At 41.7% G+C, this 16165-nt stretch overlaps 1 protein-coding gene across 1 annotated transcript; it reads right to left on the minus strand.

Annotated features, from left to right (window-relative positions):
- Positions 1 to 1128: 1128 nt before the first annotated feature.
- CLK1 (CDC like kinase 1) lies at positions 1129 to 11409 on the minus strand. Its single transcript, XM_034786443.1, has 13 exons — positions 11270 to 11409; positions 9173 to 9330; positions 8706 to 8934; positions 7443 to 7533; positions 6977 to 7043; positions 5751 to 5867; positions 4227 to 4393; positions 4054 to 4148; positions 3835 to 3964; positions 3313 to 3395; positions 1950 to 2029; positions 1536 to 1626; positions 1129 to 1453 (listed from the first exon to the last, which is right to left on the minus strand). The coding sequence occupies exons 2-13, from the start codon at positions 9328 to 9330 to the stop codon at positions 1307 to 1309; spliced, it is 1455 nt and encodes a 484-aa protein (XP_034642334.1). The 5' UTR covers positions 11270 to 11409; the 3' UTR covers positions 1129 to 1306.
- Between the last annotated feature and the right edge of the window lie 4756 nt (positions 11410 to 16165).

Here is a 16165-nt window from a genome sequence, read left to right on the forward strand (position 1 = left end):
ACTAGAACTCACTATCAAATTGAATGATTAACATCTAAGAGTAAAGGGGTAGACCAAAAGGTCAAAGTGTGGCTGACAATTAGCAGTTTACCATTAGTAGAAAATTACAATTCAGTGGAGTGCAATAATGTAGTGGTACTGGGTTGGTTAGTTTTAACTGTCATTTAAGGTGCCTACTGCTCAGGGTGTTCCACTGCTTATGATTTTTGCTTCACCTCAACCCAAACCCCTTTCCCTTAGCTCTTCTATAATGTTAAATGCATGGCCATTAGAAGGTAGGATTAAAAGATACTGTGCACAGGCATCTTGTAGCAATAGGCTTACTAATGCTAAATGCTGCCAGAGTTTAAAAAAAAAACTGCTAAACACTGAAATGTCATCACTTTCTCAGGACATCCTTGTTGAATCAAGAATAGGGAGAGACCTTTGTTAATGTTGAAAATCCATTTTGGAGTAATGTTGTCATAACAATGAAAAGAATACTAACTGATCCCCTTGTGAATGAAGTATTTGTTAAATGAGTGATCTTGGTAGAACTTTGGTGCACAAAATGTATTCAATAGGTTTCTACTGTAGTGATCTGCTTCCTTTGTAACTTGTCTTCTAAAGACTTTTTTTTAAATAAAGTCCATCCTTACACTTAGGGGGTTTTGTTTTGCCAAAACCAAGCTGGCTTGTGCTGTGGTGTAAACCTTGTTTTACAAAAAGTCATTCAAACCTGAATCTTCAGATATTGCACTCTAATTAGAGTCCAGGAACCTTTGTCTAGCTTCACCCTCTAAAATGAAATATGCTAATAACTAGAGGTACAGCTTCCTCAGCATAATAGTGAAGCTAGATTAGTTTACAGGAGGTGTTAGATGTATTTTAGTCTACCTACCTCACCTGCTCATATTAATATTGTCCCAGCTTTTGTTAACTGAAGTTTATTCTGATTTTTTTTTGTACCTTCTAAATCATGAGTCTTCCTTGCTCTTGCACAAAGAATTGGTTTAAGGGCTTATCACTATACACCTGGTAAAACTACACTAATGCTTAAACTAGCACCTTCCCTGTGTAGATGAAGGTTTATTAGTGTATTCAAACTCAAAGTACTTGACCATAGACAAAACACAGGCAGTCAAGAACCACTTTGGCTGCATAGAAGCCATTTCAAGAAGCTTTATTGAAATAAACTTAAGTGTTCAAATAAGAAACATGGTCATGATACAAAATGACATTTACAAAGCTAACTGTACAAAATAAATACTTGTTTTGTTGACTGACACAGTCTATAATCTGCTCTGGAGAATTATAAGTGTAGATTTTACTTATTTTCCTGCTTTAGAGCAGAAAAGAAAGGGTGGGTCAAGGCCTCCTGAAGAGTAATTCTTTTGGCTGGGTCATACTCCAACATTTTTTGAATGAGGTCAAACAGATTCTCATGGTCCAAATCTTGACAGAGCATGAACTCCTGGAAGGGGAAGGGAGAAAGTCAGCTGAGAAACTTAACAATTTTTCTTTGTGGGAAGAAGTCAACTCTTATCAACTCTTACCTTGAGTGGTTTACAACGTCTTGAAACATATCTACCTGCAGAACTATGTTCATCCCAGTCCAATTGGTTATGGTGGAAATACTTGCGCTTCCTGTAGAGTAAGAATTGTTTGAAGCAATCACAAACCAATGTTCTGGAACAGTAATATGACCATAAACTCAGGCATCTATAAAGAAAACTAATCCTTTTGTAAGAGGCTAGACATATGTAAGTAATTACAAGGTCCTGAGGTATCTGTGCCCCTTAGACACTTGTATGCATTTTCCCCAATCCTAGTAAAGCCAAACAGTGCTGTTCTCTGCTTTACTAAACTATCTAGATTAATCAATACATGAACTGGAACTTCAGATGAAATTGGATTTTAAACCAAAACATATTACAGAAAGAAGAAAGGTTTAAGTATAAATTAATTACCTGGTTTTCTCTATCATGTGAATTGGTAAAGGCCCCAGTATTCTCTCCATCATTGCCAAATGCTCTTTACTATCATGTGTCTAAAAGAGTAAGAGTGTTGAACTTTTAAACAGATTAGGGGATGGTAATTCACCAAGAGACGTTAAGGTATTTTCCCCCCCAAGTTAACAGCAGAAAACACATTTAGTATATTAATCCACACATACAATTATCAAAATAGGAATCAGAAAACTTGACAACTGTACATTCTGGGTTTTCACTGATCAGAAGCTTATTTGTAGGTGTCAACTTCCACAAATCATTTACAGCTAAATGTTATCGCAACACTTCCCTCACATTGGCAGATTAAGTTCTAAAATACCACTATCAGCCTTCAGTACTAGAATTTGAGATGGTGGTGGGCTGTTTTAGGAGAAGCTATATGTTTTTATCTAAACTTACAAACATTCAGAATCCCACCCATCTCTGATATTAAACACACTTTCAAGCAAGGCTGAAGTATTAAAGCTTTTTTTAAAAGCTACCTTCTCTCCATAACATCTTGTTCCTACTACAAGCAAATCCAGGAGACTGGCCTTTTTTGGGCCATTTCTAAAACACATTTCATTTTAAACATAGCTTGCTTCAAAATCATTAAAATAAAGCTCACAGTTGAAATAGATGCATTGCTCCTTGGCAGTGCCCCAGTAAAACTTTATACCTGCTAAGACTTGGACCTCTCTAAGCAGTGTACCTAAACTATTGCAAGGGAAATAGAACCAGGGGAGGGCTAGCTCAGTGGTTTAAGTATTGGCCTGCTAAACGCAGGCTTGTGTGCTCAATCCTTGGGGGGCCCATTTACAGATCTGGGGCAAAAATCTGCTTAGGGATTGGTCCTGCTTTGAGCAGGGACTTGGACTAGATGACCTCCTTAGGACCCTTCCAACCCTGATATTCTATGAACTCTGGGACTGGAAATTAAAGAGACCACAAACTGTTTTACTTGTTTTCAGTTTTAAAGCTACATATTTTAGTTACTGATTTAGGATCTTGAATCTATTTGCTGAAGACAAGACAACTTTTCTGATCCATAAGTAACATACAGTGAGAACAAGCTAGTTTTGGGGATTTTTTTAAAGGAGCAAAATATTTACTGCTATGTATCAATAACTATGTTGGTGGTATACTATAATGTGCCTACATAGGCACGGAGAAGCTTCACAGTGAACAGGGGTCATATCTGTGCCGCTGTTATTTCTCTTCATATTGCCATTACAAAACAAAAGGACAAATTGTTTCCAACCATCAGAATGTCTATAGAAAAGTATTTCCCCCCATTCTCTCCCCCTCACTCTGCATATAAAGAATTTTCATAGTTACCTACCGGAAATACTGTGAATCCAAGGTAATACTCTATGAGAATACAGCCTATGCTCCAAACATCACAAGGCTGTGACCATCCCAGGGCTGTCAAGAAGAAGAAACATGCAAAGTTCATACCCAAGAGCAATACCCATTTTAAGAGATATTAAGCAGTTAATCTACTCCCAAGTGATGTTGTAGACAGATTAATAAATTAAACAACTTTATATCCATTATACTATGATGGCAACTGAAAACAGTTCTCTTTCTAGCAAGTAAATGGCGTGCGGAATAGAAATCCCGTGTAAGTTTGCCAAAATGTTAACTATCATATTGTAAACACCAACTCTAGAAAAAGCAAGTACCTTGGTTTGAAAATGCAAACTGACCTCAAAAAAATGCTGCATATCAGAATCACTACTTAGGGCAATAATGTGACAAAAAGGTGCTTCAGAATTAATAAGCACTGCAGACGAGTAGAAATTAAAGTATAATACAATATTTCCAAATAAGCTGGTTTGAAGTTAAAAAAGTGTTTTCTGACCTAAAATAACTTCTGGAGCTCTGTAATGTCTTGTAGACACCAGTGTACTGTGATGTTCGTCGTCATATGTTGCACTTCCAAAGTCCACAAGTTTGATGTCTGGATTTTTTAGTGTCCGTTCATCACGTTTCTAAAATGAAATATACACCATTAAATATATGAACAGAATAATCCCGAAAAATATGTTGTAGTGAGAACAATTTGAAACTACAGATTTACCAGTTTGGGGTTATACTCTTCTACATAGTCAGACTTCACAAATAAAATATTTTCAGGCTTCAGATCTGTATGAGTCAATTTGTTCAAGTGTAAAACTGCAAGAGAAAATGAAAGTTATCAAACCATTTAAAAGATAGTAATTTCAACAACTGAAAAATATTAAACATACTTACAGTTTACAGATTTGCAAATCTGATATGCCATCTTCCTAATGTGGTCAAGCCGAAAAGGCAAAAAACTATTCTCTTTGATAAAGTCGTAGGTACTAAGTCCCAGTAGTTCAAAAACAATGCAAACATGACCATGATGTTCAAACCATTCCAACATCTGTACACAGCGACTGTAAACAAACAAAAAAAAAAACACCTAGTAAGATGTACTGTAATAGACATACAGCAGATATGCAAGTGTTATAAATGCTGATACTGTGTTCATAAATGGCTGTATTTGACCTGAACAGTGAGTATGGAGTTATAATCCCAGTATATAGTAAGATTTTCCTGTATGAATGTACTGTTCTAGCTTAACTGGGAGCTAGAAGAACTAAGGAGAAGGCAACACAACAATTCCAGATAAGCAACCTCCCAGCTAACAGGGACAACCACAAGCCAACTGCACACTTCTAAGCTCCAGTTCAAAGTGACATAGCCCAGAGGTCTGGGTCCTCCTGGGAGGCTGCAAATGAGTGAGAACAGAACTCCAGGGTCTAAGCCGGGGTGGGCAAATTTTGTGGCCCGAGAGCCACATCTGGGAATCGAAATTGTATGGCAGGCAATGAATGGTCACAAAATTGGGGTTGGGGTGGAGGGTTGGGATGCAGGGGGAGGCTCAAGGGTGCGGGCTCTGGGCAGTGCTTACCTTAAGCGGCTCCCAGAAGAAGTGGCATGTCCCTTTTCCGTCTCCTACATGGCAGCGCAGCTAGGTGACTCTGCACACTGCCCCGTCCGCAGGTACCGCCCCTGCAGCTCCCACTGGCCAATGGGAGCTGAGGAGGGCAGAATGCAGAGCGGAGCCCCCTGGCTGCCCCTACGCATAGGAGCTGGAGGGGGGGCCATGCCACTGCTTCCAGGAGCCACGTGAAGTGGCCCTGAGCTGCAGCGGGGAAAGCCCCAGCCTCCACTCCCCAGTGGGAGTCAGAGGGCTGGATTAAAATGGCTGGCGGGACATAGTTTGCCCACCCCTGGTCTAAGCATTAAAAAACCAGATCCGTTGAGGCAATCATGGTTAGTACCGGGGGGGCTGCTACAAAAGACCTGGTCTGAGTCTGTGAGAATCATGTGATTCCACTCTGAGCCAGATAGTGCTTACTACAGGCCAGGAAGGGGGATCAGAAGGGGTGTCAGAGGTGCATTTCACCCAGCAACTGTAAACTAGTCAGTAGAGTTTACACAAATAGAAATAATTTTGTAGAGGACCAGAAGTATACATAATTAAATAGCAAGTAAAAACATGGTCCCCTACTCTGAAGGGTTTAAAATCTAGATTAATAATGAGATAGGACACTGGGGAAGATAATAAACATGGGAGACGAAGGAATTACAAGAATAAAATTACTGGATTATTTAGGCAGTACAGTGTCAATGTAATACTAAAATTACAATTATGGTTTAAAGAAAGTCAGAGGAATTTTAGAAAGGAGTCAAAGGAATGAAGAAATCCTAAAACCAAAATATTTTCCATTCTAATTCTATACTTACAATGTGTTCTTGGGATCTGATGCATTTAAATGCTCCAATACCTGTATTTCTGAACGAGCTGCTTCACAATATCTATCAACATTTTTTACTATTTTCACTGCTACGTGTCTACCTTCCCTGTAAAATAAAGTTTTTGAATCGTTAGACAACTGCAGAACTATAATTACAGCATACCGTAACACCCCCCCATAAGTTTCCTTTACAGCAGAATTCAACTGCAAAACTCCCAGTTAACTAGCAAATGATCATCATAAATAATGTTTTTAAAAATAGTGCTTTTCATCCTTAAAACTAAATTCATGTTAAATTTCATACATTCAGACACAAAACTTAATTTTTCCCCACTGCTAATTTTCATTGTAATGTGTTAAATATGCCCAATCATAAATTATGTTGCACCTGTGTTAGTTTGATTTTATCCTACCACTTTATTTTTATAGTCTTTATGTTATGTACTAAAACAGTCATGTGGGTTCAACATGATAGCAAGTTACAGACTATATACAGCTCTCTCTCTGTCCCATGTTAGTGTTGGATAAAAGTTTGATATACTAAGATGTGGTGTCTGTCAGCCATCTTAAAACTTGGGATAGTCAGACATTGAAAAGAAATGTAAATCCAATGTCATAAGTGGGTAAAAAATTACATTCTGAAGTGAGATATTTGCAAATGAATTATGTAACCATTAAGACTGTAGACTGGATTACACAATCAGATATAAACAGGTGCTATTGCCTGTCAATTATGCAGTCCATTAATTGAATGCAAATTTATGTATTCTTGATTTAGCAAGTGCTTATTATATACAGGTAATCCAAATATTAAATCGGACTGCACCTTCATAAACAGTAACCTTGCAACTGTGTGCTAGAATAAACTTTTAAATCATGCTATTTATTGTTCTGTAGATAGGAGAGATACTCAGATATGCACATGAGCAACTCTCAATGACTCATAATGGAAGTCAAGTACAGACAGCTGTAGCATAATTTGATCCTCTAACTGGTGACAGTTGAACTGTAGTTTCCCTGTATCAGTGCCATTATATATAAATAGAAAAGCAATTAGTACAAAGACAGTCAAGAAATAACTAACCCGAAAAACAACAAATTTAAAGGGCCAAATAAAATTTGAATACATATTTACTACAAATGCGAAACCATTTTGTAAACTAGGCCAGGCTGGCATGGACAAGAAAGTTACATTTATAAGAAAAAATGACTTACGCCTTGTGATCTATGCACTCCACAACTTTTCCAAAAGCACCTTCGCCCAGAGTAGCAATAATTTCATCTAAAAGAGAAAAAAAATCTCAATCAAAGAAGTAGTGACAGTCTAATTAGTTATTCACAAAACTAAATTCTATCAATGCAGATTAATCTAGGCTGTGCCTCTATAAAAGTGTAACTAAACATCTCTAAGCTAGAATATTTATTCTATTGAACAACTCATCAAAACAGTTATAGCTATGTCATTCCAAATTTCATTAACTATTTTGGAAAATGAGTATCAATGTTTAATTTCTAGAGAAAGAAAAATAATCCCCCCACAAAATAAAAAAAATAAAAATAAAAAAATAAAAATGAAATAAAATCGAGAAAGAAAGAAAATACTTCCAAAGCCCCTGACATCTTATTCTAAAAGAAATTATTCTATCTGAAAAGTTAATAAATTTTGAAAAATATTCTATACATCTTGCACTTAGTACGTCTCCACTCTGACAGATCAGGTGACCCTCCTCATCATCCTCTACACTCCTGGATCTTTTCCTTCGGTGACTCTTCTGGAAACGGCATGTGGGCGGCACCAAGATCATCCAGCCAATCAATAAACCCGAGTGAATTCAGGGCAGAATACGAAATTCATTCAGCGGGGAGATATTCAGGCATTCAGATACGCGCCAGGCCACAAACGGTTGGCAGGAGCAATTTCAAATTCAGTCCCCAGAAATTCACAGGGCACATAGTTTATGTTACAGGAGAAAAACATGGCAAGGAACAGATTTTCAGATAAGATACTCAAAGTGGCAACAAAAAATTACAACACAATTGTTTTTTTCTTTTAAAAAAAATGGTTCACTTGAAGCACTGAAATTTATTTTAGGATTGCAGTGTCCTTATTTGCAAGTCTAATGCTGTAAAAACAGCAGGATTTATTATTTACTGGTCTATATAAAATAGCCTTGTGGCCAAATTAGAATACCCAAGTTAAACAAATCTCAGTTTAAAGTATTTATCAGAATTAAACATTCTTCTGAGTAATATTTCAGAAGAAATAAAAAAGTCACAAAAAGATAAATCTACTCCAAGCTTCTTCAGTTAAAGAGTTATCATAAAAGTATAAACCATATTGTCTTCAACTGTTCTGTCAATTAAAGTTATGCACAACTACATTAAGAGATCAGACAGCATGCCCTGCCAGTGGATAGACAGCATGCGTGTCGGATACTCAAACCCATACTGCACTTAATTAACAAAATGTCTGATAAACAACAGTTGCTAAAAAAAGACTGCACATATGTGTCTCCTTGTTATTTCGAAGACATTAAAGTTACTAAGTTTAACAAAAGCAAATTTAAGTAATAGCTTGTACATAAATGGTTTGGATTTTGAGCAAGATGGAAATATGTACCTTACATGACCATATAAAGACTTGCATTTTAAGATATATGAGGGGCAATACTTATGTTTCAGATAATTTTTAAATAAAGGTAATTAATCGGTGGTTATTACTCATTCATCAGTGGAATTCTATCTGAAACAATTATACGTTCTAGGGTTTAGTGAGTATATCTGTGTGAAATAGAAACTTCTCATTCAAGGGGAAAAAAAAAAAAAATCTATTGTGAATATTAGCAATAAAACCATCCCGAACTCGCACACTTGACTGCTACTGCTCAGATGAGAAGTTATTTTCTTAAAATAAAATAATCAAAAGTTTAAAAATTACTCATACCATTTGTGAATGATGATGTGAGGCACTGTGATATGTCTTGTGTTTTCTTTTATAACTACTCCTCCCACTATGGCCTGAAGACTTGCTACTGTGGTTGTGATAACCATTTTCATGATCTCTGTGATGGTGCCCATTTTCATACACTTGACTGTAATCACTTCTATATTCTTCAATGTAACGCCGGTCATGATGATCTCTTTCATTTATGGACCTGGCTTCCGAATGATGACTAGAAATAAAAAACAAGTTAATTTAATTGACATCAATTTATGTCAAGTAGAACCATCAAGACAATTCTAACTGGAAGGCTTCACTCTTGAAATATCTGCAAAATACTGCATCAAGAAAATACTAACAAAACAAGTTAACAGATGATCTGCTTATGCACTTACTGAAATTTAAACTTAACAGTTCTTAAAACTAAGGATTAGCAGTTTACCACGATTAAAAATCCAAAATGTATTTACCTATCAGAAACTTTGGAGTGATTATGTTTGCAGCGCTTGTTCTCCCGTGCACTGCTGTGTGATCTCTTCTTTCTCTTATGGCTGCTGCTGCACTGTCTGGAATCCCAACTTTCCTTTTCATCCCAATCAGGATACTCGGTTCGTTTGGAATGCCGCATCTGTCAGAGACAAGCCAATTCCCCCTTTAAATTACATCCCAAATAGTGTTACAATTTACCAATACAACGTAATATAAATAGCACACTGATCTAAACTGCTAACAGAGATTAAAATAGTTTGTTTTCCCAGTGAACTTCATGGTTTTGTAGAATTATTTTTGCTCCACCCCCTAAATGTGTTTGTCTAAAAAAAAAAAAAAAAAAAAATCAAGATCTCTATAGAGAGACATGGACCAACCTCTTATAGGAAATTTTATCAACTCAAATATTCTTACTCTAGCAGGGACCACTCATTCTTCAAATTCCACCCCCCATTAAATCAATTTTTGAGCAAAAAGTGTTTACCTCAACATCCAGCCAACATGCTTTTAAAAGCTAGCAACGTACTTAGTGTATTTTTTAACAGATTTAAAAATATTAAAGCTAATATTAAAAAAAATATATAATACGCAGGTTAAGAAATGAGTGTTTGTACATCTGGGTATAGTGCCTAGATAATCCACAAATACAAAGTTTGTTTTAAAAGTCATAATATACATTAGTACATAATTAGCAATAACCCAAATTTAGGTGAATACATTTAACAATATGGTTAGTTTAGATATCAGAATCCGAATACGCTGGTACATCACTCATGAAAAGTTACACAGAGAGCAGCTAGTTGATTGTGGAAAGCAAATATAGCAATGAGTGAAGATTGTCCCTAAGTAATTAAGAATTTAGGGTAGGTTGTACATTTAGAAAATACAATCCATGAGGAAAGTATTACAAACCTTCCTCCTCCTATTACACCTACCAGAAACTCTCAAGCCTCTACCAAAATACACTGTGAACTACTTAAATGTACTCAGTCTGATTAATTTATTGCAAAGAGGGAAGAGTAGGAAATGGAAAAAAAAAAAATCACTCAAAGCTTCTCTCCTAGCCCACCCTTCAGCTATAAACCAATTCAAGTTCCTAACACACACTCCTGCCACACAAATACAATAAATACGAACCTGACACCTTGTATCCCCAGCTAGAGATTTTGCAGTGCCTGCAACGCTGGCACTCCTGCTGCCCTGTACTTTCAAGTGCTCTTTAATGTATTAGTCGGACGAGTCAGGGGAGGGAAAACAACATCCCCCTTCACTCTCGACTGGGGACCTTCAGCTAATCCTTCCCAGGGGCGCTCAGCACCGGGCTTTCTTACCGAGACACCCCGTAACTCCCCACGAACGAGGCCGGAGCAGGCCGAGCTGGTCACCTCGCTACACGTGTTAAGCCTCTTCCAGTCCCTCCTGCCCCAACGGGTTTGCAGCCCATCGTCCCTGCCCCGCGGCTCCCCCCTCCCCGAATACCGGGGGCAACTGCTGCGCCCCCCGAGCGCCGCCACGTCCCTCCTGGGCTGGGGAGGCAGCCGAGCCAGCCCAGCGCCGTCCGGGGGCGGGAGGACGAGCTTGAGCCGGGTCTCTCACTCGCGACCCAAAGCCCTGGGGGCGAGGCAGGCCCATGCCCTGGCCCCGCGAGGCCGCGGCCGGCGCCTCTCCCCACGGGACCAGCCGCAGCCATTTTCTCGCCGTCCGGCGCAGGCAGACAGAACATGGCGGCGGCGGCGGGGGCGGGCAGCTCATACCCGGATTAACGCATTTAACGGCCGCCACAACCCCAGCGGAGCCGTCCCGGGGCAGGGCGGCTGCATGAGCCGGAATCAGGGTCGAACCCACAGGGAACAAGCAGCCCCCCCCCCCCCAGCCGTGCAGGGCAGATGACGGCGACAGTCCCACGTCTGCCGAGGTGGGGGCAATACCCCGGGCTTCAAGCAGGGGCCGGGGCGGCGATATCTGCCCGTCCCCCGCTAGATTGGGGCAGGAAACGACACCCCCACCACAGACACACGCGGGCGGGGGACAGCGCCCCCGCCAACTCCCCTTTACCCCACCGCCAACCAGCGACTCACCGCTCCGGCGGGTGCCGCTGCGACCTCAGGGGTCTGCTGGTACTGAGCCTGCGAGTCCGCCCTACCCACAAAATGGTGCCGCCGACTGCTAGAACCTTCTGGAGCAGGGAAGCGCGTCACACAGGGGTGCGCATGCGCGGGCCCGTTCGGCGGCTCTGCGGGGAGGGAGCGAGGGGGGCGCGCGCGCCCGCAAGTCGCGGAGAAAAGCGCGTCCTCGTGACTGTTTGTACTTGCGCGGTGCGCTTAGTGACGTCAGGGGGAGGCTTCGGTTTCTATGGCTGCCCCGCCATATGGCCGATGCCTTTCTCTGCCAGTGGCTCCAGGGAACACCTCCAGAGAGGGGCTAGTGGGCCGGCCGGGAGAATGGGGTTCAGTCCCTCCTTCGCCCCCCGCTGAGGAGTTGACAGGCCCCTTCACCGATAAACAGTGTGTCCCACCTTGTATTTAGCTGTGACCCTGGGCATGGCTACACGGCAGTGAAAGACCTGTGGTTGGCCAGGTCAGCTGAGTGTGGCTTGTGGGGCTATAAAATTGCAGTGTATGTGTTCAGGCTCAGGCTGGACCCCGGCTGCTCTGGACTCCTGCGGGAAGGGAGTAACGATGTCTCAGAGCGCGGCTCCAGTCCAATCCCGAATACCTACACTGCTGTTTGTAGCCCCATGGCCCGACCCTTGTAACTAGGTGCTAGGGGCCTTTTATTGCAATATAGACATACTCTGAAAACCTTTCCCCGAAGACCTGAAGAAGAGCTCTGTGTAGCTCAAAAGCTTGTCTCTCTCACCAACAGAAGTTGGTCCAATCAAAGATATTACCTCACCCACCTTGTCTTTCTAATAGCCTAGGACCAACGTGGCTACATCACCACTGCAAACAACTTTTGAAAAGATACAGAGGCAATGCAGTGTTGTAGCAGCAACAACACTGCAAACAACGTGCTTTTAAGGATAGCTAGGTGACTATGTCTTGGTTTGAAATGAAGCTTGTGATACTGCACATTATATGTCTTTTAGTTTTACTGTAGCGGTGGGTAGCCATGATGCACTGCACTTCTCATGTTAATAGTGTCTGGCATCGTAGGAAAATTTTCATCCTTCTGTCCTGCTGGCAGTGTGGCAGGCAAATATGCAATCCGTTGCTTTCATCTGCTCCTGCTGTTGCCATTGGTTACTAGGAACAGAAGTAGAAGATACAAGTAGGGTTGCTATTTGCCAACTTTCTAATCACACAAAACTCAACACCCCTGTCCTACCCTATCTCTGAGGCCCCACAAAAGCCCCGCCCCTTCTCAGAAGACCACGCCCACCACTCCCTCCATCACTTACTCTTCCGCACCCCCACTCACTTTCAGTGGGCTGGTGCAGGGGGTTGAGGTGTGGGAGGGGGTATGGACTCTGGGGTAGGGCCAGGGATGAGGGGTTTGGGGTGTGGGCTGGGACTCTGGGCTGGGGCAGGTGTGTGTGGGGGGGGTGAGGGCTCCAGCTGGGGGTGGGACTGGGGATGAGGGGTTTGGGATACAGGAGGGGACTGCGGGCTGGGCCAGGGAGATGAGGGGTTTGCAGTGTGGGAGGTGGCTCTGGGCTGGGATAGGGGGTTGAGGTGCGGGGTCCCAGCGATGCTTACCGTGGTGCCAAGGAAGCGGCCGCCAGGTCCCTGCAGCCTCTGGGCACATGGGCAGCCAGGCAGCTCTGCACGGTGTGCACTGTCTTTGCACCTGCAGACACCACCCCCCGCAGCTCCCATTGGTCACGGTTCCCAATAAATGGGAGCTGCGGAGCTGGTATTCAGGGTGGGGGCAGCGTGTGGAGCCTCCCAGTCCCTGGCCAACCCAGCGCCTAGGGGCCGCAGGGACCTGGAAGCCGCTTCCAGGAGCAGTGCGGAGCCAGGGCAGGTAGGAAGCCTGTCTTAGCCCCGGGCCCCTGCTGTGCCATCGACTGGACTTTTAACAGCCCACTCGGCGGGGCTGACGGGAGCCGCCAGGGTCCCTTTTCGACCGGGCATTCCAGTCAAAAACTGGATGCCTGGCAACCCTAGATACAAGCAATGCAGAGCAAATATAACTCAGGCTTTGAGCTGTGAAAAGGAATGAGGAATATATGGCAACATCAATAAGCAGAATCAGAAGCTCCAGGAAGTGAGAAAGCAGCCACCATAGGACAGGCACAACACAATTTCACTGTACAGCCTCCCAATCTCACAAGTTTGACCCAATAAACTGTTTTTCTTCTGTAGATAAATATAGCTTTACTATCCAGTGCAACTAGGGATTTGTTATTTCCATTAGCATTAAAGCATTAATTTGCAGATGGACTTGGTTAATTGACAGTGGGCCCAATTCAACCCTGGTGTAAACTGTATTGAATTTAAATGGGTGCAGCTCTATTGAATCAGGGCTGAATTTGGTCCATTAATTTTATTGCAGGAATTTATACCAACTCCACTGCCGCACCCTGTGTTGGAATATTTAAATGGCATGCCTCAAAGATAATGATTGTAAGCAGCTTTGCTGTTCTATCAAACAAGAGGACTGAAATGCTGAATCTTTCACCATTTCCATTTGGGATATTGACTTTAATCAATTAGTCTATATAAACAAATAATTTAATGGCAGACTCCTACTTTGTTTTCTGGTGTTTTGAAACAGTCTAAATTCTAACTGTTATTGCTAACCCCTTACATGAGAGACTGACCACATCAAAGTAAATCTCCATTAGACACTCCGATCAGCCTGCACCCCATTGAGATTCAGCACTGAAAAGCAGCTCTAAAGCAGCATGAGTATCTAAACACATTTTACCACACTACCTCCTTTCCAACCTGCAATTGGGCTGGTTTTAAGCCTCTTCTACTTTCTCACACATCAAATGTATTGTCTGTTCTTAGGGACAAAATAATAATACTTTGATACACAGGGAATGCATTTGATTTATGGGTTTCAATGCTTTCCAACTCAACCTGTATTATCCCCATTTTACTGAGAGGGATACAGATGCATGGGAATTGAGTGATCTGCCTAAGGTTACAGAGCAAGTCCGTCACAGGGTTGGGAATAGAACTCAGATCTCTTGAATCCCAATTTCCCAAATTAACCATTAATGAATACTCTCTTCATATTCAAAGCACTCCACAAACATTAATTAATCCTAAAACTAATTTTCACAATGGAAAGAGGCATCAGAGCAGATTTTACATAACTCAAAGACTCACTCATCAGTATATCTGGCTCAGTGCTGGGTCCCAACTGAGCAAAGACTGAAGGGTACCAAATTAAGTGTGATTCTTTTGGGGATTCTGGCAAGTGGGAACTGAGGATAGTATCAGCAAGTTTATTTCACTTTCAAGCAGGGGCTTAGGAGGGGAAAGAGAAGGGGCACAAAAGCATTTTAAGGCTGCATTCTTTACAAATGGAAGCTCCTGGGCTTCACTTGTCAGAGAGTTCCTTTCGCTCATCATCATATTGCATTGCCCTAGGTCACTTTAGCTCTTATCCCACAACACACTGATTTCTACTAGGCCCATCTTCCCTCTGCCCCTATTACTTGTGGAATAACAGGAGCAAAAGGAAGTTAGTGAATGCATGGTCATCTAGTATTCCTGAACAGTAGCTGTGCACAGACATGAACATTTATATTACCTGTGTGACAGAATGTACCTGTGTCCACACCCCACATCCTGTTGTAATAATCTTTGCACAAAGCATACCCTTACAGAATCATTTAAGAACTCATAATTTCCTGGTCATTATCATCCTGATAAAATGTGTGGCAACACTGCATGTGAAGTCATGAGATTCCACTGTAATGTGTTATTAATTCATGTTCCAAACTGAGGTTGGCAAACAGGTCTGTCTCAAACAAAAGAATGTGTGCTCTGCTTAATTTGCATGTAAGCAGTAAACAAAGTAATCAAACAGGAAGGGAAACAAAGGGCACTCAAACAGGTGAGGAAAAAGTAGCAACGAACATCCTGCCCTATAGATTCTTTGTCTCCTGAATCTCATCTGGAAATGTTTTTCAAAAGGGGGACTGACACTATAAAAAGGAAGGACGAACACCCTAAGATATCCCCTGTCTCTCTCTGCCCATCAATTCACAGCACCCAAAGGAATAAAGGAAGTAGACATTGGACTGGAGAAGGAGTCCTGACCTAAGGAGTTTGGTCAGTAAGACTGCTGAAAACATGTGGTAAGAAATTTTGCTTTCATCGGATATAGTGTGTTCAGGTAGGCACCAGTGGCGTTTTAACTTTATTTCCTTGTAACCATTTCTGACTTTTATGCCTCATTACTTGTACTCACTTAAAATCTCTCTGTGTAGTTAATAAATTTGTTTTATCTAATCCAGTGTGTGTAACCTGAAGTGTCTGGGAAATTCCATTTGGGATAGCAAGTTATGTGCATATTAGTTCTGTTAAAAGCAAATAATGGACTTTTTATAAACTTGCATTGTCCAAGACAAGCCTGGACAATATAGGACATACATTTCACACGAAGGAGGAATCTAAGACTTGGAGTGTGTTGGGGTCACCCTGCAGTATAGCCACGGCTGGTAAGAGCCAAGTCATGGCTGGCTAGTTGCAGCATGCACACTGACATAGCTGGGAGTGACTTGTATGCTGGTGGCTGTTAGTGAGCAGTCCAGGTTGGGGCCTACAGCAGTGAGGCATTGTAAAGGGCATCCTAGGTTAAAGGGGTAGGGTGACACAGGAACTTATTAGTCTGGATTGTACACTAGAAAGTCACACTATCATGTTCAGTACTACTAGTATTGTAATAGATGTATTAAGGGCTGTGCAGGAGGAGAGAGAATGCTATAATTGCACTTTAGATGGAAAGTGAGTGCTTAGTATGCCCCACTACTAGACATGCCTTCTTTGGTACACAGTTGCAATGGATGTCAT

This window comes from Trachemys scripta, chromosome 11 (genome assembly GCF_013100865.1).
Source record: "Trachemys scripta elegans isolate TJP31775 chromosome 11, CAS_Tse_1.0, whole genome shotgun sequence".
Classification (NCBI taxonomy): domain Eukaryota; kingdom Metazoa; phylum Chordata; order Testudines; family Emydidae; genus Trachemys; species Trachemys scripta.

Coding starts and splice junctions, on each gene's coding strand:
- CLK1 (XM_034786443.1), bottom strand. CDS start 9,330: ATGCGGCATTCCAAACGAACCGAGTATCCTGATTGGGATGAAAAGGAA. Junction 4,394..5,750: donor TCAGATCCCAAGAACACATT/GTAAGTATAGAA, acceptor GTTTGTTTACAG/TCGCTGTGTACAGATGTTGG. Junction 2,030..3,312: donor TTGGATTCACAGTATTTCCG/GTAGGTAACTAT, acceptor TTACTCTTTTAG/ACACATGATAGTAAAGAGCA.